Source organism: Zingiber officinale, chromosome 2A (assembly GCF_018446385.1).
Source record: "Zingiber officinale cultivar Zhangliang chromosome 2A, Zo_v1.1, whole genome shotgun sequence".
Lineage (NCBI taxonomy): Eukaryota > Viridiplantae > Streptophyta > Magnoliopsida > Zingiberales > Zingiberaceae > Zingiber > Zingiber officinale.
Genome location: NC_055988.1, coordinates 3951673 through 3977551, shown reverse-complemented (window position 1 = coordinate 3977551; position 25879 = coordinate 3951673). Strand labels below are relative to the sequence as shown.

The window sequence follows — 25879 nt, the reverse complement described above, 5'->3', positions numbered from 1 at the left end:
GGGATGCAAGCTTTCTCTCCTTCTTCTCCAAGCTAGGATCCGGCCACCACTTGATCTCCGAGAGAGAAGAGAGTTTCGGCCACAAAGATGGAGAGAAGAGAAAGGGAAGGGTCGGCCACACCAAGGAAGAAAAGAGGGAGAAATAGAATAGAGGTTGTGTCTTGTGAAGGCACCCAAACCCCCTCTTTTATAATCCTTAGCCTTGGCAAATAAGGAAAATTTAATAAAACCTTCCTTAATTCTATTGCCATTGAAAAGGAAAAATTTTAATTAATTAAAATTAAAATCCGAAAACTCTAGAATCATATGCCTCTTGTGTTTGGTATTTCCAAAAATAACTATATTAAAAAAACTAGTATGATGCGGAAAATAATTACTAGTTATACCTGTCTTTGTAAGCAAATAACCTCTTGATCTTCTACCGTATTCCTCTTCTTATCCTAAACGTTGTATGGGCAACGATCTACCGAGATGAGAACCACCAAAGCCTTCACCTTTCTTCAAAGTTTTGGCCACCTTCTTTTCTTCAAGGGATGAAGAACTTTAGACCTCCAACCAATCTCCAAGAGATGCTAGGAAACAAAACCTCCTCCTTCTTTTTCTTCCTTAAGTAAAATCCGGCCACCAGCCAAGCTCCTAGAGAAGTTGCCGCCGGCCACAAAAAGAAGAGAAGAGGGAGAAGCTAGAGCTGACCACCAAAGAGGAAAAGAGAAGAAGAATAGAATAGAGTCGTTCTCCATGAAGGCAACTCTGCCCCCTCTTTTATAATTCTTGGTCTTGGAAAATAAGGAAATTTAAATAAAAAACTTCCTTAATTCTTTTGCCATGAAAAATAAAATTTTATTTAATTAAAAATAATTTCCTCTTCTCACATTACATGGCCGGCCACATCTATAAGCTATAAACAAGGAGAGTTTTAATTATAATAAGAATTAAAACTTCCTAATTTGTCTCCGGAAATTTATAAAAAATTTCTCCAATATTTTTTTCCTTCATGATGGTTTGTAAAAAGAAAATTTTATAAATTAAAATATTTCTTTTAAACATTTGGATGATTTCCAAAAAGGAAAGTTATCTCTAAAAATTAAAATCTCTTTTCAATCTACAAATAAGGAAAGATATCAAATCTTTTCTTAATCTTTTATAGAAAGTTATAAAAGGGAATATTTAATGTTTTTAAACTCTCTTTTAAATTATGAACATGGTTAAAAAAGGAAAGTTTTCTTAAAATTAAAATCCATCTTTCAATCTATAAATAAGGAAAGATTTCAAATCTTTTCTTAATCTTTTGTAGAAAGCTATAAAGGGAGAGATTTAAATTTTAAACTCTCTTTTAAAATCATGATATCCACATTAAGAAAAAATTTAAATAAAAATAAAATTCCTTTTAATATGGCTGGCCAATCAAGCTTAGACTCCAAGCCATGGCCGGTCAATTAACTTGACTCAATCCTTTTGATCTTGGCCGAACCTAGCTTGGGTTTCAAGCTAGCTTGGTCGGCCCCATTAGGATGGGTAAGAAGGTGGGTATAGGTGGGTATAATTCTCTATATACAAGAGGCTACGAAAGGGACCGAGAGGAGGAATTGGTTTTGGTCTCCCGATGAAATTAAGCTTCCCCTGTTCGCCCCGAACACACAACTTAACTTCTTCAATAATAATTTATACCACTAAAGAATTATTATTGAACTACCGCACCTTATTATGAGTGTGTTAGTCTCCCTATGTTTAAGATGTCGGATGTCCACTAATTAATTGAGTTACTGACAACTCATTTTAATTAATATCTCAGTCCAAGAGTAGTACCACTCAACCTTATCGTCATGTCGGACTAAGTTCACTTGCAGGGTTTAACATGACAAATCTTATGAGCTCCTCTTGGGGACATTATCAACCTAGATTACTAGGACACAATTTCCTTCTATAATCCACAACACACACTATAATAATATCATTTCCCAACTTATCGGTCTTATTGATTTATCAAGCTAAATCTCACCCTTTGATAAGTTAAAGAAATAAATATTAAATATATGTTCTTGTTATTATATTAGGATTAAGAGCACACACTTCCATAATAACTAAGGACTTGTTCTTTTATTAAGTCAGTATAAAAGAACTTTTCTTAAATGGTCCTACTCAATACACTTAAAGTGTACTAGTATAATTTATTAGTCAAGATAAACTAATACCTAATTACACTACGACTTTTCCGATGGTTTGTTCCTTTCCATCTCAGTCATGAGCTACTGTTTATAATTTATAAAGAACCGATAACACGATCTTCTGCGTGTGACACCGCACACTATGTTATCTACAATATAAATTAATTGAATATCTACATTTGGTATATATAAATGTAGACACTTGACCAATGTGATTCTTATAAATGTTTATACAAAAACTAGACTTTTAGTATACACTCTAACACCAACTTTCCATAAGCTATATCATTTGCAGCAACAACCTGTATCCTTTCCAGCATATACAATTCTACTCTGTTGATGCGGGAAGCATCCGACGATCAAATCTATGTTTTGATTGTCAATGGATCCAAATTTAAGTTGTCTTGTTATCTAACAAGATTTGTTGAGTTTGCAAGAAAGTCATAAGTTATCTTAGGCAAAAGTCCTAGTGGATTCTAGGTAGGTGAAAAATTCTTGGGGGTGATAACCCTAGGTCCTAGGGGGTGGTAACCCTAGGTAGAGGAAAGTCCTAGCTGCGGTTAGGAAGGTGGAAAACCCTAGGGGGTGGTAACTCTAGGTCCTGGGGATGGTAACCCTAGCTCCTAGGGAGTGGTAACCCTACGCCGGAGAAAATCCTAGGGGTGGTAACTCTAGGTCCTAGGGGGTGGTAACCCTAGGCAGAAAGTCTAGTCGGTCTGGAGGACCAATCTGGCAATAGGTAAACTCCCCTTGGACGAGTAGGTGAGGACGCGTTCCTTAGCAAGGGAATAGTAGGCGTCGGTTTAACCTAGAGTTTCGACGTAACTTAAAGTCAGAATCGGACAGTCAAAGGCTGTCATAATTTTATATTATATGTATACTATTTTTGCCTGGACTAACTTTGTTTTGCAGAAAATAAGGGTTGGAGAAAGCTTGTTTGGGCGCCCAGAAGGGGTCCGGGCGCCCCGAGCTGGTCTGGGTGCTCGGAGTCGGTCCAGGAACCCAGAACCCAAAAGTTATCTGCAAGCTGATGTGGTACGCACGGAGTGGCTGAGCCAAGAGGTTCAGGCGCTTTGAGGGGTTCCGGGCGCCCGGAACGGCCTATAAAAGTAGCCTCGACCAAAAGCTTCAGAACGACACAACGGACGACTTTCACTTCTTTGAGCTGCTCAGAAAACGCCTCCTCGACGCTTAAAAGATGCTCCGACAACCATCGCGCTGAAGATCCATATTTCTGAGTCGTTGGTATTTTTTAAAGTTTTAAAAAATAATCTAAATCGAAGATAAAATTAACCATCTCATAAAAATCTATAAGGTTCCCGGATTGATATTTAGAAAAGGGTGAGATGGACTCAGGTAAAATTTAGAATTAATTAATCATTTAATAAATTTTAATAAATCTAATTTAATAAATCTAATCTAATAAATCTAATCTAATTTATTAAATCTAATTTAATAAATCTAATTCAATAAATCTAATAAATCTATTTTCTTAAATCTAATTTTAATAAATCAAATTTAATAAAATCTTAAGTAAACACTTAATAAATCTTATTTAACAAATCTTAATCTTAATCAATTAATAAATCTATTTTATTCATCTATTAAGTCCAATCAATTCATAATTTAACTTAATTTAATAAATTCAATTAAACACAAAATCATCTCATAGTCATCCATAGGAATGTGCTTATTAGAATAGAGCTTATTCTTTGAAAAATATTTCTCAAACTCTAGGAAAAATATTTTCAAAATTCTAATTTTACTAGTTTTTAAAAATTTGGACTTAGCCTAGGTATTTATCCCTAGAAAGCATGTTCCTCTAAGTCTCAGCCAGAGCATCTCACAATCACACTAGGATTATCTTTCTTGTATATAAAAATTACTTAGAATGGTGTGAGATGCATAGGGTACTACCTAGACTTCAGAATACTTATGTCTGTGCATCAACATAAGTCTGTGCATCAATATAAATACGAAATTCAAATTAATCAAGTATATTATCCATGTTTAAACAAACTAATTGGAACACTTACTTAATTTGATTAACTAAATGAAAGCTACTACCTCAAAGTTTGGAAAATGCAATGCTGCCTCAGATGCTATAGTCATCTTTAATTTCTCAAAGGCTTCTTTGCATGCATTTAACCATTCCCACCGCACATTCTTCTTTAATAAGTCTATCAATAGGGCAACCTTCTTTGAATAACTATAAATGAATTTACGGTGGAAGTTTGCTAAGCCCAAGAATGATCATAGTTTGGAAAATGTTAAAGGAGGTTTCCAATCAACAATAGCTTGCACCTTCTTTGAATCCATCCGAACATAATAATATGTCCTAAGAATATTATTTCTTGACTAGTAAACTCACGATTTTCCCACTTCACATAGAGTTGATACTTCCTTAGCATATCCAGCACCATCTCCAAGTGCTCCAAGTTCTCTTCCAGTAACTTGTTATATATTACAATATCATCAAATAAACTATAACAAAATTGTCAAGGAAGTCATACAATATCTCATTTAGGGATGTAAATGAACCAAACGGTTCGCGAGCTATTCGGAACTCAATTTGGTAAAAAGATCGTTCGAGTTCGTTCGTTTATCTTATCGAGCCGAGCTCGAGCTCGATTTCGAGCTCGACAGTTTTATCGAGTCGAGCTCAAGCTTAAGGATATTTGGCTCGTGAGCTCAAGAACATGATCGTTTATAGGCTCGCAAGCCAAAAAAATTAGCATTAAAATGAGTCTTAAACCGAGCCAAAAAATGAGCTCTAAAACGAGTTCTAAAACGAGCCTTAAAATGAGCTTTAAAATGAGCCAAAAAATGAGCTCTAAAACGAGCCAAAAACGAGCTCTAAATGAGTCTGAAAATGAGCCCGAGCTCGCTTAACGAGTTAGGCTCGTTAACTTTGATAATCGAGCTAATAACGAGCCGAGCTCGAACTGTTCGCGAGCTTGATAATTCTAATACGAGCCGAGCTCGAGCCTTGTGATAAAAGCTCGATTCGAGCTCGAGCCTGAATATAACTTAAATGAGCCGAGCTCGAGCCTAATACTATTCGGCTCAGTTCAGCTCATTTACATCCCTAATCTCATTCATCAAATTACAAAAGGTAGCAGGGGTGTTTGTCAAACCAAATGGTATGATAAGAAACTCGTAGGAACCTAACGAGTCACACATGTTATTGTTGCCTCATCCCCTTCCATAATTCTTGCTTGCCAATAGCCTGATCGCAATTCAAGTTTTATGAACCATGTTGACTTACTCAATCTGTCCAGTATATCTTGTTGTTGGTTAGTCCTAAGAAAATATACCGGTTCCACTGTACAAAAATTTTTGTACAAGTGTCGAACCTTTCCTTAAATAACCTATTGTGTTCTTCAGAAGTTAAATTAAGAATCGCAAACGGAACTTAACATCATTGATTCTAAATTTAACTTATCTGTTCTTAATGGTTTAGATTTGAATCACAAGCGGAACTTAACACCATTGATTCAAATCTACCTAAGTTATTAATTTCAAAAATATTAATTTCCAAAATTGACTTCCAAGATTGCATGGCGAGGCAGATGGCCTTCTTGGATATGGGAGCAACCACCACCGCCTAGGCAAAGCCTTTTAAGGAAAGCTAATATTTATTTCCTTAAATAACTCTAGGTTAACCAAAAATAACAATCGAATCACAAATTCGAAAAAGAAGAAAACACAAAATCAAAAAATAAATTCGATAAACTAGATCTAATTGCCTCTTGTATTTAGAATTCATACAAAGGAAAAATAACTAGTATGATGCGGAAGAAAAATACTAGTTATACCTTCTCTTTGTAAGCTAATGACCTCAAGATCTTCTGCCGTATTCCTTGCCTCGCCCTGGACGTCGTGTGGGCAACGATCCTCCAAGATGAACACCACCCAAAAGAATCCTTCCTCTTCCTCTAGAATTCGGCCACCACCACCACCAAGGAAAAGAGAGCAAAGGGAAAGAAAGAAGGGAGAGGGCCGGCCACCAAGAAATCCTCCAAGCAAAAGAATAAGAGTTGTGTCTCATGAAACCCCCTCACCCCTTCTTTTATATTACTTGCCCAAGGTAAATAAGGAAAAACCTTTTACAAAAAATAAAATCATCCAAGAGTTTTTCCTTTTTCCTTTTTATTTTTCCTTTTCTTTCCTCTTGATTAAATCAATCACCAATCAATGGTTGTGATCAATCCTATTTGGTTTAGGATTAAGCTTGGCCGACCCCTTGCTTTGGGCACCAAGCAAGGTGGTCGGCCACCATATTTAAGAAAAGAATAATAATTTTTTTTTATAAAATTTTATAAGAGAAAAAAAAACCTTATAAAATTTTACAAGCTCTCTTTCCTAGAGTTAAAAAAAAGGAAAATTTTAAAAATTAAAATCATGTTTTAAAATTTAAAACTTCTCTAACAAAATTTCCTTTTTTAACATGATGATAGAAAACTTTTAATTTTAAAACTTATCTCCCTTTTTTTCTTAAACCATGAGGATGGTTAAAAAAGGAAAGTTTTAAAACTTTTAAAATTCTCTATTAAAACATGTGGCCTAATTCAAATAAGGATAGTTTTAAAAATTAAAATCTCTCTTTTAAAACTTATAGTTTTCTACAAAGAGACGTTTTTAAAAAATTCAAAACACCCCTCCTATTTGAATTAATCTTGGTCGGCCCCTACATGCTTGGTCACCAAGCAATAGAGCCGACCCCTATAAAGAGGATGCGGCCGACCCTTGCTTGGTCACCAAGCATTGGACCTGCCCACTTCTTGGACACCAAGAAGAGCCTTATATTTGGATGGACTTGAGGCTATAATGAGGCTACGACAGGGACCTAAAGGAGAAATTGGTTTTGGCCTTCCGATGAGCTTGAGTATCCCGTGTTCGCCCCGAACACACAACTCAAGTTCATCGATAATAACTCATTCCACTAGAGAGTTATTACCGCACTACCGCACCAATCCCAAATTATATTATGGGCTCCTTCTTATCATGAGTGTGTTAGTCTCCCTGTGTTTAAGATTATGAATGCTCACTAATTAAGTAAGTTACTGATAACTCAATTAATATCTAACTCCAAGAGTAGTACCACTCAACTTTATTGTCATGTCGGACTAGGTCCACCTGCAGGGTTTAACATGGCAATCCTTATGAGCTCCTCTTAGGGGCATTCTCAACCTAGATAAGTAGGACACAGATTCCTTCTATAATCAACAACACACACTATAAGTAATATCATTTCCCAACTTATCGGGCATATTGATTTATCGAGCTAAACCTCACCCTTTGATAAGTCAAAGAAATAAATATTAAATATATGTGCTTGTTATTATATTAGGATTAAGAGCACACACTTCCATAATAACTAAGGTCTAGTTCTTTTACTAAGTCAGTACAAAAAGAACATACCTAAATGGTCCTACTCAATACATTTAAAGTGTATCGGTGTAATTTATTAGTCAAGATAAACTAATACTTAATTACACTATGACTACTCTGCTGGTTTGTTCCTTTCCATCTTAGTTGTGAGCTACTATTTGTAATTTATAGAGAACCGATAACATGATCTTCTGAGTGTGACACCACACTCCTATTGATGCGGGAAGCATCCGACGATCGAACCTGAGTTTTGATAATGGCAAAGGATTTAAAGTTAAGATATGTTGTGATCTAACGTGCTTGACTAAGTGTTTCAGGAAAGTCCTAACTGTGGTTAGGCAGGTAAAAACCCTAGGGGGTGGTAACCCTAGGTCATAGGGGGTGGTAACCCTAGGTCATAGGGGGTGGTAACCCTATGCGGAAAGTCTTGGTGGGTCGAGTGCTTCAGGCAAAAGTCCTAGGGGGGTAACCCTAGGTGGAAAGTCCTGGTGTCGCAAACCAGGTGAAAGACTGGACCAGCCGGGAAGCGGAAGTCCAGCAGAAAGTCCGGGAGCATCGAGCACCGAGCAAAAGTCCAGTCGATCTGAAGGATCGCACTGGCATCAGGTAAATCTCCCAAGTGGAGTAGGTGAGGATGTGTTCCCCGAAGAGGGAACAGTAGGCGTCGGGTCGACCTAGGGTTTCTGGTCGGAAATCCGAAGTTAGACCCGGACAGTCCAGAGACTGTCATTATATTTTATTATCATATTTACTGTTGTTTTGTGCTAACTTTGTTTTGCAGGGTAAGTGTTTGGGACTAACACTTTTGCTGGACCAAAGGAGCACAAGTTAACCTCGGATGAACAGTGTCCGAGGCGCCTCCATGGAACTTGGAGGCGCCTCGGGTGCAAGCCGAAGCCAGCTGCTGTCCAGAGGGGTTGGAGGCGCTTTGAAGGAAGCTCAAGGCACCTTGGACTGGAGGCTGAAGGCACCTTGGAGATCAGTGAAGGCGCCTTCAAGTGATAAGGTTCGACCAGTTCAACTCTTATCTCCGTGGCTATTTCGGCTCACTCAAGGCGCCTTGGATGGGCTTTAAGGTGACTTGAGTATGCTATAAAAGAAGGTCACGAACAACTCTTCAAAACATCAATCTTCTAGAGCTCTTTCTCCTGTGTGCTACTTACGTGACGACCTCAACGTGCTGTTACAAGATCCCGATGACCCAGAGCGCCATTTCTTTAGATTCTGTCGTTCGGTATATTTTTCTTATTGCACTAAATCGTATTAAGCTTGTAATATTTTCGATCTTATAGTTGTTGCCCACCGAAAGCGGTCAACGGCCCCGGGCCTTCGAGTAGGAGTCGAGATAAACTCCGAATGAAGTAAATTCTCCTGTGTCTCTGTGTTTGTTTCTTTATTCCGCCGCGTGTTTTAATTTCGATAGTTTTACGAATCAAACGAAATAGCCGCGAGTTCTATTCACCCCCCCCTCTCTAGCGCTTCTCGATCCAATAACCTCATGTTATCTACTATATAAATTAATTGAACAATTACATTTAACAAATAAATACAGATATTGACCAATGTGATTCTTTTATAAATGTTTACAAAAGCTAGGCTTTTAGTATCCACTCCAACACTTGTACCAAAGGAACATGGTACTTATTTTTTACAATCACCTTGTTCAATGCCCGAAATCTAAGCATATCCTCAAGTAACCATCTTGTTTTTTTTTTGAAACAACACCGGGGCACTAAATGGAGCATTGGATGGTCGAACATACCCTGCCTCCAATAATTCATTTAATTGTTTACGTAATTTAGCAAGTTCTAAAGGAGACATATGATATGGGGGACTTACAGGAGGCACAACACTAGGGATCAATTCGATTTTGTGGTCGACATTTCTCCTTGGTGGCAAATGTTTTGGCAACTCCGCTAGCATCACATCTTTAAACTTAGTCAAAATGTCTTTGACACCAACAGGTAACTCGACCTTCTTATCAGGTTTGATGTCGATTAAGGCAGCCAAGTAAGTTGTTTCACCCCGCTTCTAGCCTTTCTCTAATGACACTACATATATGATGTGTTGGACCCTTGTGGGCCAGTAAGAGATGGGTGAATTGCTCTGAAATGAAAAACAAATCTTTCTCAACTTTTCAAACTAAGTTAGAAAAAACACTTGTTTATAAACAAAAAGTAAATGCATAAAATAAGGACATAGGAAAGAAAGATTTACTTGGTTTACAATTAGAGGATTTTTAATCCAAGGTAAATGAAGCTCACTAAAATCTTCTTTAGGCAGAGTAGCCTTTTTATAATGATGACAGCTCACAAAAGTAGTAAAACAGAAAGAGAATTTGTTTATAAGTGTTGTGTCTAATTACTGAAATCAGTTGTATTTATAGACCTAATCCGGGTGCCTGGAAGAGTTCTGGGCACCTGGGCATGGATAAAACTTTATCCATAACGCAACGGATCATGACAACGTGGTGCAGATAAAGTTTTCTGGTTTGAGCGCTTAGACCAAGTCCTCGCGCCCGTACCGGACTGACCCAGCCCTCGACCAGGGTGCGAGCCTGGGGTGTCCTAGCAGCCCTCAGAGGTCTGGGTGTCTGGACCTGGTTAGGGCGCCAGGATCGGGGTAGACAATCAACCACTTGTTGACTGTCTCATTTCTCCCTGTTTCGGCTTCGCTCGCTTGGTTGATTTAAGTCATCCAGAATAGGGCTCGCTTGAACCCATTTTTTCGCCTTCTCAAACAATCTTCTGCTCCGACTTCTCGTTCCTTAGAAATGTCACTCACTTCTTTCTCCTCGCCCAGCGTGCTATTTCGCAGCACCTCATCCCTCGGATGCACTTAGCTCGTTGACTCTCTCCCGTGTCATCTTTCTCGCTAATTGCGTCTTTTTCTCGATTTCCTGTGCTCTTAAGTGTTTAGAGCAATCTAGGTGCCCTAGGTTTTGATGTTTGGGCAAAGGTTTAAGTTAGGTTTATTGTTATATTTGATATGCATTGTGAATGTGCATGATATAGGTATAACAAGGAAAGTCCAAGTGTGATCTTGGCAAAGGAGGAAAGTCCAAGGATGAATCTTGGCGGTATAAGTCTAAGTATATAGGCTTGGCAACGTAAGTCCAAGTGTGACTTGGCAATGGATGAAGTCCCGGAGGCGTAATCTCTTGGCAAAGGAAGACCCGACAACAATGACAAGGCCAATGGAAGCTCCAGAAGGCAAGATGTGAAGGATGGGGAGGCATCCGAGGGACGCAAGGCTGATGGAGGAGGCTAGAAGGCTAGCTCGAGGTTGGTTAGGCGAGGATGAGTGCTGAGTGAATGTACTCGGGGGTTAAATCCTAGGATTAGAGTTTTACTGTAGTGTTACTGTAGAATTGTTGTAGTGTACTGTAGCAACACTGTAGTGTTACTGTAGCAGTCGATTGTGTTTTCATCAGTTGACTAGTAACCGACCGTTGGCTTGTAACGATTGAATTTTACTTATGACTAGTCGACTAGTGGTTGTATCAGTCGACTGGTGGCGGGGAAAATAGTAGGTGTTTTCCTCCCGAGCTCTATTTAATAGAGTTCATGGCGCTTCGCCAAAGTTGACGAAATATACTTGGTTAAAGCCTATTAGAGTCTCCCAAACCCTCATGTGATCGGTGTACTTGTATTCAAGTATTTGTGGTGAGGTTTTTCCACCGACAAGGTGTAAGGAACTAGATGCGCTAAACACGCAAACGCGCAGTGAAAAATACTAGTTGCTTCCGAAGATCCATGCGAAGGGAAACAAAACTTATACTAAGCTAGATCTAAAGAGCATGATAGAGTATTATACCTTTGTAGCGTGCTCACGGACTCCCGACAACTCGGATCACAGCACGATCTCACGTTCGCGCCTCTGTGGTATCTACACGAACAAGCATTAGTTTGTCTCACAAACTCACAAGATGGAGATGAAACCACCTAAGGTTGTGCTAGCAACCTTGAGAAGGTTTCAGCCAAGAGGAGAGGAGAGGAAGAGGAAGAGGAAGAAGCCAAAAATGAAGAAGTTAAAAAAAAATGAGAGGAAAAATGACTTAAGTATTTTCATCCAATGAAAACACTTAATGGGCATTAATTCTATTATTGAGACTTAATGATCATTCACTCTCCATTAAGGACACATTTGAAAACCTCTCATTTTAAATTTAAATTTTGAAAATTAAATTACATGATTCATTGAATTCAAAATTCAATGAATTTCTTCATTAAACCTCACTTGAGTCTAACTCAAGTCTCCTCACTTGAGTCTAACTCAAGTCTAATTCACTTGAGTCTAACTCAAGTCTAATTCAATCGAGTCTTACTCAATTAATCTCATACAATTCAAATTCAATTAATCACATTTCATTAATTTGAATTGACTCCTTGAGTCTAGTTTAAATTGGACTTAATCGAACAATTAGATCTAATTGAGTCTAACTCAATAAGTCCAATTCCAATGATTCATCATATGAACCCATCTCCAAATCTACTTGTTTTTTGTGTGTGACCCAATAGATTCTCGTAACGTTGACAATGTATCTAAATCAATATTTAGATATATAAGCAATGAGTGGCATCTAACAAGGCATCATTGCTACCCAAGTGACGAGAATGTCGAGATCCGACCTAACCTATCCGTGGCTATTATCTTGTATGACTTGGTCCCTCTATCCTTGATATTTAGGTTGATCAATAAGGCATAGACCGTGTCATCCTCTTATCAACCTTTGTGTTTCTTGATCTCTAAGTAGACACACTCAATCAAATAAGCTCAATATCTCATATTGACTCATTTGCGCATGGTCATGCTTTCTTGTGTCCTACTAATCAAGGGGCCCACAAATATCGCTTCTGTTATATGGAAGGGATAGATCCCATCTACATCACTCACATTCCTCCGCATAATTCATTGCATACCCAGTGATCGACTTTATTGTCCATCTTGTTAAAGGTGATGTTTGCCAATACCAAAGTACATAACTCCTTACACTACAAGAAAACAGGGCTTCAGAGATGAAAAAATCAGTTTCTGAAAGTCACTTTTCTGTTTCTAAAAAAGGTTTGAAACAAAATATTCCGTATCTAAAATCCGTTATTGAAAGCCCCGTTGCTAATTTAAGAGACGGAAATATTCCGTCTCTAATTTAGAAACATATTAAAAAGTCATTTCTAAATTTGTTTTTAAATTAACCAAATAAAATAAATTTCAAATACAAAATCTGTCTCTAAATTTTGTTTTAAATCCGTCATTAATCCGTTTTAAATAACATATAAAAAATAATTTTAATCCGTTTATAAATTTGTTTATAATTATATTTATAAATCTAAATATAATTTTATTTTTTAATATATTACTATTTTTTATTATATTATATTTCTGTATTCTTATCTACTACAAGAAACACACACATTTCAAATAAATATTTAAAATAACTAATTTCTAATCCAAAAGTATCATAAAATTAATATTAGGATAAATAAATATTTACATCGTCTAAGCAAATGTATAAATTTTTAAATCTCACCTTAAGTAATCTAATCTTTACATTCTATCACGACGCTCATGATCACAAGGATCAGATCCTCCTAGATATAAATGATTTGAATATTTCACCTCTTGAATCATTTTACAAACCTTCTCCTTTTCTTTGCTTTGCCTACCTTACTTGATAAACTTTTCTTCCCATTTTTTGTGATAAGAAGTTCAATACTTTGTTACTTTCAATAATGTCTTCATATATCCTCTTGCTAGTAGTATGCATGTCTATGATTTCTTCCCTTTGCCTTCCCTTGTCTCGAACTCCATGAGATGAATTACTTCATACGGATTAATGAACCAACCAAGTTTGTTGAAACAATCTAGCAAAATCAAAACATGAAATGAGTAAGTTTAATAAATATAAAAACAAGCATGCAATGAAATAACATATATCAAAAAAAAAAAGACTACTTACTAACAATACAAATTTATATTATCTCCATTGAGATTTGGACCACAACCTAGGGGAGAAATGAGATAATCAAACTTAGGACAATTAACATGCAATGACATTATTTATTTAAAAATCTATACTTGAGTCTGGGTCATAATTCTTATATCCTCGCAAATATGTCATCAACAACATTCTGATCAACCGATTATATTTTTAATTGATATCAAGTCCATTATCCTAACTGATTTTCCAAGTCTTGACTTATTTGCCATCCTTGCAATCTTCAAAACCCCTCAACAAAAGGGGAAGCACTTTTCATCCTGAGAGTCCAAAATAACTCATGAACATACACTTAATTTTAGTAGAAAGCTACAAATTTTCCAACAGCTAAAACCTGGTCGATTGATGCATAACCAAACTTTTTTCACCATTGTTTTCTGGTCCTCTTGAAATCGTACACTCATACAAACGAGATCATATCAGACTAAATAATAAATTTCTTTTGCAATTATATTTACACTAGAAAAAGAAACTCTTGGAGTTTGAATTTTGAACCAAGCATATATAAATTACTTTGATAGATATTTAATAATAGCAATGAGTCACCAGATTCTTAAAAACCAATTTTTGAAAACTACTGTCTTATTCACTAAGATTTTCCAATCAAAATATATGAAATTACATATGGAACACCGACCAAGTCTTCGACCTTGATATTTGACATTATATTCTAATACAATTTACAAAATTTGGAATCATGGATATATTGTATCTCAATAAAGCAATCTAACAAGTTTAAAAGACATCATTTAGTATTTACCTTGCAATGCAGTTGCCTAGCCTTGATAGGAGAGGAACCACTAAACCAATTTAATGATTCAACACGGAATGTCAGCCGCCTTTTATTTAATGAAAAGTAGTTTCTTGATTAAGAAGCCACATTGTTATGCACAAATTTTTCAGCAACATACCTGCAATGATTAATTCAAGTAATATGAAACTGAACTAAGCATTAGTCATAAGTTACAACTGAATCATGTAATGCAGCGAATATCAGAAAATAAGAGAGAAGCATTTCTATCACCACTGTAGTGTTCATGCAACGAAACGAGGCAACAGAGCAAGATATGTGCTGAGGCAATACAGCATACTAGGGTACACCAGGAAGCCACATACCTTGTTCTTTATGAAATTCCGATCAAATTTAACTTTGACAAGTAATGCAGACCTTGATATCAACGTCTGAGGCCTGATAGATCTCTAGAGCCTTAGCTTTGAGTTCAATCTTCCTCTCCTCAAATTCCTTGGTGATCTCCTTCTGCAACATCAAGATAGATTTTATATATATAAGCAAATTAAAGAAGAAGAAGAAGAAGAATTAAGAAGAAAAAAATATTGTTGGGAATTAATTATCGACCTGTGATTCCTCAAATGACTTGCAGGCCTATGTGGAAATTAAGCATTGAATGAAATATAGAGTATTAAAGAAATCTAATCCTAATTGCATCCAAACGAAGAACAGAATTTATAGCAATTGAAAGAGACAAGACCAGTAGAAATTAAGTAAAATAAAGTGCACGAATTTAAACCTAACTATTGGAAGAAACATTTTGTCAAACACCTTAAGAGCATGAATCAAAATGGCATGGGTAAATGCAAACCTAAAACATGGGAGAACAGCTTAAGTATAAAAACATCAAACAATCAACCATGCAAATCAACATATCAACCATTGAAGAAGAAGCTTGCTGTTCAGAATTTGATGAAGGTCGGAGATGTCTGTGGGAAGCCAGTGCTGAGCATGAAGTGAAGAGCTCTCCGAAAGAGGACCGCTGCTCGCTTTGGGCGGCCAGATCTTGAAGATGTCGTGGCTGGATGTTGACTATGAAGGACCTCTTATCTTCTAGACCGAGAGAAGAGGGTTGCGGTTTGGATCTGAAGTAGAGAAACTCCGTCGTGGCCTGGATGCTGGTGTCGGCACGTCGGGGCAGACAATCACGAAAAGCCACTGGAGGAAATGATGGCGTTGGCTGGAATCGCGGGTAGAAAATAACGGTGGGAAGATGGAGAGGAGATGGCAAGCCGGCGGCGGTGGAGTGGTGGCGGACCGCCGGCCCCTTTGATGGAGTGATGGCGAAGAAGGGAGAAGTGGCGTACCGGCCTTCGCAGCGTGAGAAACTGAGCGAAGGAGAAGAAGATGCTTGCTTGTGGATTTTATTTCCCCAGATCTGATCCAATGGTTCTGATCAATCCAGATCTGATGGAGCGGTAGAGATCAAATCTGAGTGAATGGTCGAGATCCACTAGAACCCATTGAATGGTTAGGATGGCTAGATCAAGATGAGCGGCTCAGATCATGCTAGATCTACACAGATTGGTCAGAATCAACCAGATCTTAATGAACGACTAGAATTAATCAGATCTAAATCTTTCATTTAATTTACTTTAGATATAATCCAATGACTCAGATTTCTTCAGATTGGACTTCTCATTAATTCAAGTCTTTATGTTTAATTTGGTTCAACTTGAGCTCGATCCATAAAAAATAAAAGTACACAATTATGAGTAGAAATCTATCAAAATAGGAAAAATATAACATAATTCATAATATGAATCCAACTCAATAAACATGATAAGAATCAACAATTAATCATACGAAAATATTAAAATATGAAAATCAAGGACAAAAATAATGCATAAAATGTTAGTTATCACGGTCGAGCGAGGAAATCCCACGAAATTGCTGCGACGAGAGAAAGAAAGGGAATGATTGATTTAGGTTACAAAGAGGTCTCAAAAAAAAAAAACATATTAAGAAAAAATAATACAGGTTAATAAATTTTAGGGAAAAAATAGTCCATAATATTTGAGAATAATGACATAAATTTATAAATCCAAGTTTATTTCATCACAAATTTTATTAATTTAGAAACTAATTTTTTATCTCAATTGTTTATATTTTAAATGATATTTTTAACATTTTTTAAAAATCTATTTATACTTAATATATTTTTAAAAATTATATAAAATTTTATTTCAAATCTATTTCATATTTCATCTCAAATTTCATTTTATACATTATATTTTTAAAAATAAAATAAATTTATCTTCGTTAAATTTTAAATAATTTTTAATAGAAATATGGTTTCAAATTCTATTTATAATCCATATTTATTTTCTTAATAAAAATTTATATTTTATTTTGTCTTCAATTGGTTTTAAATTCTAGTTCAGTTTTTTATATTATATTTTATTAAAGTAAAACAAATTAGTGATTTAGTAGAAAATCATTCTTTGATTTATAAAAACTTAGAAACAGATTTTATTTCTATTTCAAATATTCATTTATAATCTGTATTTATTTTTGTTTATAAAAATTTATTGACAATTTTATCTCAAATTCATTTTAAATTCTGTTTCAAATTTATTTTTGTATATTTTATTTTATTTAACTAAAACGGATTATTAATTTTGTAGAAAATCTGTTTCTGATTTACTAAACTTTGAAACGGATTTTAATTCCATTTTAGAAATCTGTTTTTGAAGCCTTGTTTTCTTGTAGTGTTATGTAGGGAACCGTAGTTACTTCAGGTCAAAAGATTATTCATACCAATAGTCACATGAGAATGTTTATGACACTCATATAACAATCCATGAAGCATTCTCATGCCGGGGCATTCAGTATATATTCTCTAATATATACCCATATGTCAACCTGATATCTCATATCCATGACTTGTGAGATTAAGTCATCCGTTGACCTACATGCTAGTCTCAACGCATTAATATTGTCCTTGTATATCAATGCTCAACTAGGAATAGTTAAGAGTAGTGTTCTCTACAATATCCCACTATCAATTCAACCAATTGATATACTGTAGATAAGAACCTACTACCCAAGGACATTATTATACTTATTCAATTGACACTGAACTGAAATAAATATAGTAACCAACTTTGCCTTTTTATTAATAATGATACATGATACAATAATGTGCCCTTTACAATCATCTCATAATTGGTACTAGGGCTAATACTAACACAAGGAGCTTAAGGTAGTCAGAGGTTTTTCGTGGAGTCATCCACCGACGGATAGGGATCGTCCACCTTACGGGCAGCCGTGGAGTAGGAGTTTTATCTTTGAACCACGTTAAATCTACATGTTAGGTTTGCTTTCTCTTATTAGTATTTATTTTTGTATTCCTCTATGTGTACTAACCATTGTATAAAGCGACGTTTTGGGTGAAACGCTATTCACCCCCACCCCCCTCCCCCTCTAGCGGACGTTAAGGTCCCTACACTAAGTTCTTGCATACTCAAACGCATGGCATCAAACCATAACAATACCAAATTTGACTTGGTTGATCAAATCAAAATCACCACGGGGTACTTACAATCTCTCCTTTTTTTTATGTGGATTAACTCAAGTTAAGCTAGGGTAAAACAATACATTAAATTAAATGAATATGCAAGTTTAAACCATTAGATACGCAATATTTTTTTTAAAAAAAAATATACCTCCCCTTTAAACTTAACTTCTAATTATCCCCTTTGATCACATTAAAAATAGGAATTTAGCTAAATTAAATTGAAATTAAATTCTAAGGAATATTCGAACAGTACAGTGACTAACACGTAGGAAAAGAAATTAGAATTTATTCTCGAAATTCTAATTTTTAAAATTAAAAAATAATTTTCAATAAAAATAATTTAAAAATTATTTGACTTTTTAAAAAATTTAAATTTTTTTTTAAAGATTAAATAGATATATCTGAAATAGTAATAAAATTTTCATAAAAAATAAAATCAATTTAAGCAGAAATAAATTATTTACTATAGAAAGATGATTTTTTTAAAAAAATACTTAAAAATAGTTTTGAAGTTTGAAAAATCTTGAGAAATTTTCTGAGATTGTAATAGAGTAAGTATTTTTACTTAAAAATTAATTTTTCAAAAATTGAGTGTTCAGGAATTTTTATTATTAAAAATTATCATTTAGATAAATAATTTATACAAAATAACATATTGGCCAAAAAATTTAAAAATATATTTTGTTAGTCACATAATATGATACATTTTTACTGAAAGATTAATTTTTTAAAATAACTTTGTAAAATATTTTTAAATTAAAAATATAATATTTGATAGAAAAATTTATAAAAAATAATACAACAATAAAAAATTTTTGAAAATTGTTCTACTGATAAGAATTAAATCCTTTTTTTCAAAAAAAATAATAACTAATTAATTTTGAACCGAAATTATATGAAAACATTTATTTTAGCATATTAGACAATTAAAAGGTAAATATTAAATCAAATTAAAATTAGAAATATGCACAATTTAAATTAAACATGATTTTCGAACTCAATATAAATTCATTCATACTGGATTGATTAAGTATTTTCTAAGAATGTATATTTTTGTTACATTATGATTTGACCCTTGTGAAATTTATCATACCAATTTAGTCTTTGATAATATCTAAAATTTGAGCATGCATAATTTTTTAGATTTTTTATTTGTTCCTTTAAATTAGCATTTTAAGTCTTCAATTTTTCAAGATCCTCTATTAACAAGATTTTGCCAAGATTCTTTTTTTTCGTCTAAATTCTCCTTTTTTTTTAATTTCTATTTTTAGTTTTAAATTTACACATTGATTTAGACATTGATTAATACCATAATAAAGTTGATATGGAGGTAAGAGGCATACCTCACTTATCATGTCATATCTGAAGCTTGATTCTCCCCCTTCATCGCTGCATTCATCTGATGTTGCTCCTCTTTCATCGATGCTGACTTCTGATGTGCTTTATTCTTCATGACTAGTCATTAGTGCTAATCCGATGTATGCTTCTATTTTTAAGTCTGATGATGAGCTTTCGTCCCATGTGGCCTTGAGATTCTTGTGTTTGTTTTGCTTGGGTCCTTTGTCTTTTTTCTTTTTGAGCTCTAGGCAATCCTCCTTTATGTGTCCTTTTATTTTACGCTGGTAGCATCGAAAATTTCTTCTATTTCTTAGATTTTTTTCTATACTGCATTTCTTTAAATTTATTAGATTTAAAAAACTTTTTAAACCTCCTTACCATATAAATTTCTTGATCTACTTCGAGATGTGAGTCTGACTTGGGTTTGTTCTTCTTCGTGGCTCTTAGTGTCGGGTTCTAGCTTAACTCTTTTGTTGTACCTGCACATCTAATTTTATATAATTCTAAAGTCGAAAAAAATTCCTCTAGGGTACTTATCTTTAGGTCCTTCGAGATGTAATAGTCATCTATTATCGAAGTTCATTCTGGAGTTTTTGGAAAAGCATTGAGTTCATAGCGTATCGTATCTCGATTGGTTACCGTTTCATCGAGGTTGACTAGTATGGTGATCAGTTCCTTGATCTTCCCATTTAGTTAGGCTACCTTCTCACCTCTTTCCAAATGAATGTTCATTAGCTTGCTCCGAAGGATGCCCCGTTGTGCAAGCTTCACTTTGGAAGCCTTCATGGAGTTCCAGAAATTTCTCCTAAAGATCTTTGGCAGATGTGTAGCTTCCAATGCGATTGACATTTTGAGGCGTTAATACACTTAGTAAGTGATATTTCACTTTGCTGTTGGCTACGAAGTTACTTTGCTCCTTCTTCGTCCAAAGGTACTCTTCTTTCTCTACTCCTTGTTGATCCTTAGGAATTACAAAATCATACTTGATTATTAAAAGTATTTCGAAATCAGTTTTAGGAATACCTCCATTCGACATTTCTAGCGTTCGAACTCTCCTTCAAACTTTAGCAGGATGAGGCTTGGTTCGGCCATCGATTTCTTTACTTCGGTCGACGATTAGTCCTTCTAAAGCGTCCTTACTCTAATACCAATTATTGGAGCCTTGTGGGTCGGCAAGAGAAGGGTCTTGCCCTGAAATGAAAAATAAACTTTTCTTGACTTTTCAAACTAAGTTAGAAAAAACACTTATTAATAGACAAAAAGTAAATGCATAAAATAAGGAAAGAGAAAAGAAATATTTACTTGGTTTGCAATCAGAGGATTGTTAATCCAAGGTAAATGAAGCTCACTAAAATTTCCTTTAGGCGGAGTAGCCTTTTTACAACGTTAACAACTCACAAAAGTAGTAGAACAGAAAGAGAATCAGGTCGACCCGTCGACCTAGCTGGATTTCCTGCACACTTAATCAAGTGGTTAGATCATGACAGAACTTAACTTAATTTACTTATCATTCATCAAAATCCGGGTTAGACCGTTAGTGCAAACCACATCAATAATCTCACTCTTTTTGATTTAATGATAACCTGAGTTAAGTTACGAAAAATTTGCAAGCATGAATAGACACATGATACGGTTTAAGTTATTTGGATTTCAATTTGTTTCAACTTAAACCTTTAACTCTCCCCCTTTGGCATTCATCAAAAAAACATGAATAGATATTTAAGTAAAAAAAATTACTAGGGAAAGTAAACAAAAATATTTTTAATTTTCAAGTTTAATTTTTAATTTTAATTTAATTTTAAATTCTCATTTTAATTTTTAATTTTTAATTTTTAATTTCTTAGTTATCTCACCCGATCTATATTTTCAATTAGGTAATCCTATGATTTTATGAGATGAGTTAAAATTTCATTTCAATGTTTGATTTAAAAGTTAGATTCAAGTTTAGCTTTGGGTTAAACAAATAGACATATTTTAAACTTCTGGGCTATGGTGAGTCACGTGGACATCATTAGAGTAATCATGCCTTTGAGGTTTTTTAAATAGTCTTATCCACTGAACTTAGTACAAAACCTTGGTCTAACTAGTTAGGATTCGTAAGAGCTAGCTTCAGTTAATTCCACTAAGCCAAATGTACCAGGTTGAAGCCATATCTTCCTAGACATGCATAGACATATTTTCCTTTAACCTACTATCATCCAAAACTTTACCAGTACTTTTGTCAAGTTAAACTGTTGTCCCTATTTTAGCTAGTCCTAATTACCCTGCCGGGTAAATTATTATTTTGGAAGTGTCAACTAATTTGAGGTCTCCCCCTGAATTATTGAATCTTTTGGGTTAAGTTTTGGATTTACGTCGATTAGTTTTATAGTTGCAGCATACTTGGTTATAGTTTTTGTTTATACTATTTTTATTTAAGTTAGGTTTAAATAACTTAGGGGTTTTCTTTTGTTTTATATTTATTTTTGAAGATTTAACGTTAGAATTTAAGAGAGAGTCTTTTGATTTATTTTGATTTATATAATAAATTTAATCTTTAGATATATAATATTGATTGAATCCTACTTGTGTGGTTAGACATACTTTCGGAACCCAAGCTTTACTTTGATTTTTATTTTGGTTGACTAAATATATAAAATATTTGTTGGTTGAGCTGGACTTATATCCAAGTTCGGACTTGTTGTGCATTTTGTGATCCAAGTATCATGTCAATGTACTTAAATCTAGTTGTGAATTTTTCAAGTAATTCCTTTAGTTTAACTATTTCATTTTTTAATATGGAATTATCCTCCTCAAGTCTTGCAACTTGAGTTAGGATTTCAGTTTGAACTTGTTCAGTTATTGAGTTCAATTTTAATTGTTCATTAAGTTTATCATTTTCTTTTGTTAGTTCATTTATTTAATTTTCATAAGTAGTTAATTTCCTATTTAAGCATGCAGTGATTTTAAAGAACTTTTTATTTAAACTAAAATATACCTCATCGGAACCTTCATAAACGAGTGCGGACTCGTGGCTTGATTCAGGTTCGGACCCATCTTCTGATTCACTTTCTGATTCTGGTTCGTATGCCATCAGTGCGAGGTAGTTGGAGTGCTTCGTTTCTTTGCTATCTAAATCTTCTCAGGATGATTCTTCCTACATTGCTTTGAGGGTCTTCTTCTTCTTTAGATTCAGGCAGTCTGTCTTGTAGTGTCTCTTCTTGTTGCATCTAAAACAAGTCATATTCTTGTTGTTAGAATTTGAGGTGGAGTTGATCTTCTGCAAGTCCTTGTTGGTGGTGTTCTTCTTTCTACTGGTGAACAGGTTCACCAGATGTTCTTCATCATCTAAGTCTGGATCAGACTTGACTTCAGGTTTCGATTTGGATTTGGCATACCTTATCAGATCCTGGTTCTCTAATTGGCGGTCGATTATGTGGAGTCCGTTGAGGATGTCTTTTATCGTCGCGTGCAACTGATTGGCAGTCTCACCTTTCTACATTTTGATATTAAATAATTTATTTTAAAATAAATTCCTTTTTGTTACCTTAGCTTCGATGGTTCCCTCGTGCAATTCTATGAGCTTATCCCAAAGTTCCTTTATGTTTTTGTATGGGCCGACGCGGTTTAGCTCTTATTTTGTTAGCCCACACTGAATTATGTTGAGAGATTTGAAATTGATCTGCACCTTTTCTTCATTTTTGAATTCTAATGTTTCGGATTCATTGGAATTCCGACATTGCCGACGGGAGCTTTGTACCCTCTAGTGATGTTGAACCACTAGTTGAAATCGATCTTCAGGTACACCTCCATCCACTTCTTCTAGTACAGGAAGTCGTCGTCGTTGAATAGGGGAGGACGAACGGTGTTGTACTCTTCAAGTTGTGTCATTTCATAGCTGTAGAAAAAAACTAAAATGAAGTACCAAGACTTGGTCTTGGATTAGTAGTATTGAACATATATTTAAAAATGTAGAAAATTTTGAAAGGTGTTGCACCAATCTCAAATTAAAACCGAACGAGAGAAATTATCTGAATAGGTAAAGTTTTACCAATTCAAATAGAATGTGAAAAACAAATAAATCTAAAAACGATTCCCCCGGCTTGATTGGTGATTGCTCCAATTTAGAGCAAAACCTGCTCTGATACCACTTGTTGGATCAATCGCACATGAGAGGGGGGTGAATCACATGGTTTTCAAAAACTCGTTTTCTCGTTTTGAAATCAATGTATACGAATGCAGCGGAAAAACTAAAAAGTACGAGAACACAAGAAGACACGAACGGTTTACTTGATTTAGAGCTTTTGGTGACTCCTACTCCAAGACCTAGATCCCGCGGACTTATCAACGGGTAATCCACTAAAGGTCTCTTCTAGTACCTCCAAAAGAAGAAATTGAGTATAAAGTAAGTTGAACCAGTGCATCACACTGCACTTATTCTTTTGTAGTAATCAATTACAAAAGTAATTACTGACACTTAGAGATTAAAGTGGGAGCGCTTGTGTTGATATCGGTCTGACGGCCACGATCGGAAGTCCTTGGAGTTGTCGTCGGACGTAGCAGCTTTGCACCAAAGTAATAGCAGGAGACCGGAGTAATCAGAACTTCAAAAGAACACATAGTAGCTCAAATATGTGTTGTGCTTCAATGCCTTCTCGAGACAGCCTTATAAAAGGCAAGGAAGGTGCCTCCAATGAGACAAGTTCGATCCCGAATAGCCCGGTGTTTATCCACGACTTCGGCTAAACTTTATCCCACGGAAGACGTCTTCCATAGCCTTCTATGGATAGCCCGGCGTCTTCTATGGATAGTACAAAGGCGTCTTCCATTAAACTTGAAGGTGCCTTCAAGTTTGATGGAAGGCGCCTTCGGACACAGTTCATCCGAAGGTAATTTTCTTCTCTTTGATCTGCAAAATAATGTTAAACTAAAATACACTACAAAATAAGTATTAGGACAATTTTTATAATAATACAGAGTAGTAATTAGTTCCTGTTCTTCCGGCCAGGAACTAGTCAATATCTCAACTTAGGGATCCTAAATGGACTTAAACTGAACCGATGCCTATTGTCCCTTCAACCGGGATGCGTCCTCACTTGATCACTCTCCTCTAGTGACTTACCTTAACTTACCAGTTTCCTAAACATCCGGTCAGCCCGTTGACCTGTCTGGATTTCATGCCAGCTATCTGGTCAGCCCTTTGACCTAGCTGGACTTCTTGCCAGATATCCGGTCAGCCCGACGACCTATCGGCACTTCGTACCAGCTATCCAGTCTGCCCGTCGACCTAGTTGGATTTCGTACTACCTATCTGATCGGCCCGTTGACCTAGCTGGATTTCATACTAGCTACCCGATCGACCCGTTGACCTAGCTAGATTTCATACCAGCTATCTGGTCGGCCCGTCGACCTAGCTGGATTTCCTTCACAGTTAATCAAGTGGTTAGATCATGATAGAACCTAATTTAACTTACTTATCATTCATCAAAACTCGGATTAGATTGTTAGTGCAAACCATACCAACAACTCTCTCTCATGTCGTCCTTCTCGTTAGCTGCATCTTTTGCTCAACTTCTTGTGCTCGTAAGTTCCTATACACTTATATACAAGGCATCAAACCATATAAGACTTAATTTGACTTGCATCCCAAGTATCAATTTTTTGTCAACTCACATGTTTGCAATTGTCACTTTTTCGATTTCAGACACTTTCGCAGCCAAAAAATACTGCTCCATATCCTACAAAAAATATTTGAGCTCCTTGGCACTCTCTGTGCCTCTAAAGAATTTGGGTTCAGGAACTCTTACCACTGAACAATCATGCCACATTTTTGAAAACATTGCTCTTCGTAGAACAACCACTTTAAAACATAAATCTTCATTATCCTTGCGAATCTACACCAATTCCTCCATTGGAGACTCTTGAATTTTCTCCATATTAGCCTCCAATTTGAAAATCTTTGCAATCAAATTGCAAACATCTTCTCCCTCGGGGACAACACCAACCAAGGCTTCAAGAGCGGCAATCCTTTCTCTAATTTCATGGTTGCGTCCAGCTATCTTCAAAGCACTGATACCAATTGTCACAAGGTAATTTCTACCTTAGAAATTTTCTGCTTGGCCACCAAGTCCAACACTTGATTCATCCTACAAACGCACCACCAAAGTGTAAGAGAATGCACAAGACAAAAGCACAAAACTAGCCACAAGCAAGAACGCCCAACGTACATGAAGAACTCCTAACCTTTTTGTATTCACAATAAATGATTATAAAGTGGACTCTTAACAGATTGCTCACACATTCCTTTTTGCTTAGTCATTGCCTAACATTGTCTATTTATAATGCATAGGCAAAAGTTGGCTTGGCGGTTGCAAGGCAGTTTCGTCAAACTACCATGCCACATATCCCAACTGTCTGTCCACATCACTTGCTGCTTTGGCACCATGCCAAACATCAACTCGCACCCTTGTGCTTGGCCCAGGCTTGGCTCTAAAAATTGATTGCATTAGCACCATGCCCAATGCTAACTGGCACACCCAATGTATGGCCTAAGTCTTCCACCATGAACTTAGGCGAAAACATCCTTCCTGCTACTCCATCCCTCGTGCAGCATTGCATGCACTCGTCGCATGCCATGGCTAGCCTTTTCTGTAAGCCTTGCTTGGCTAAATACTCAAACTCTACACATCCAATCT

General features: G+C 35.6%; 1 protein-coding gene across 1 annotated transcript; it reads right to left on the bottom strand.

The window, feature by feature from the left end:
* Positions 1–13005: 13005 nt before the first annotated feature.
* LOC122040392 lies at positions 13006–19991 on the bottom strand. Its single transcript, XM_042599706.1, has 5 exons — positions 19916–19991; positions 15228–15739; positions 14726–14815; positions 14318–14468; positions 13006–13423 (listed from the first exon to the last, which is right to left on the bottom strand). Exons 1-4 carry the CDS (start codon positions 19989–19991, stop codon positions 14457–14459), a joined length of 690 nt encoding a protein of 229 aa, XP_042455640.1. The 3' UTR covers positions 13006–13423; positions 14318–14456.
* Between the last annotated feature and the right edge of the window lie 5888 nt (positions 19992–25879).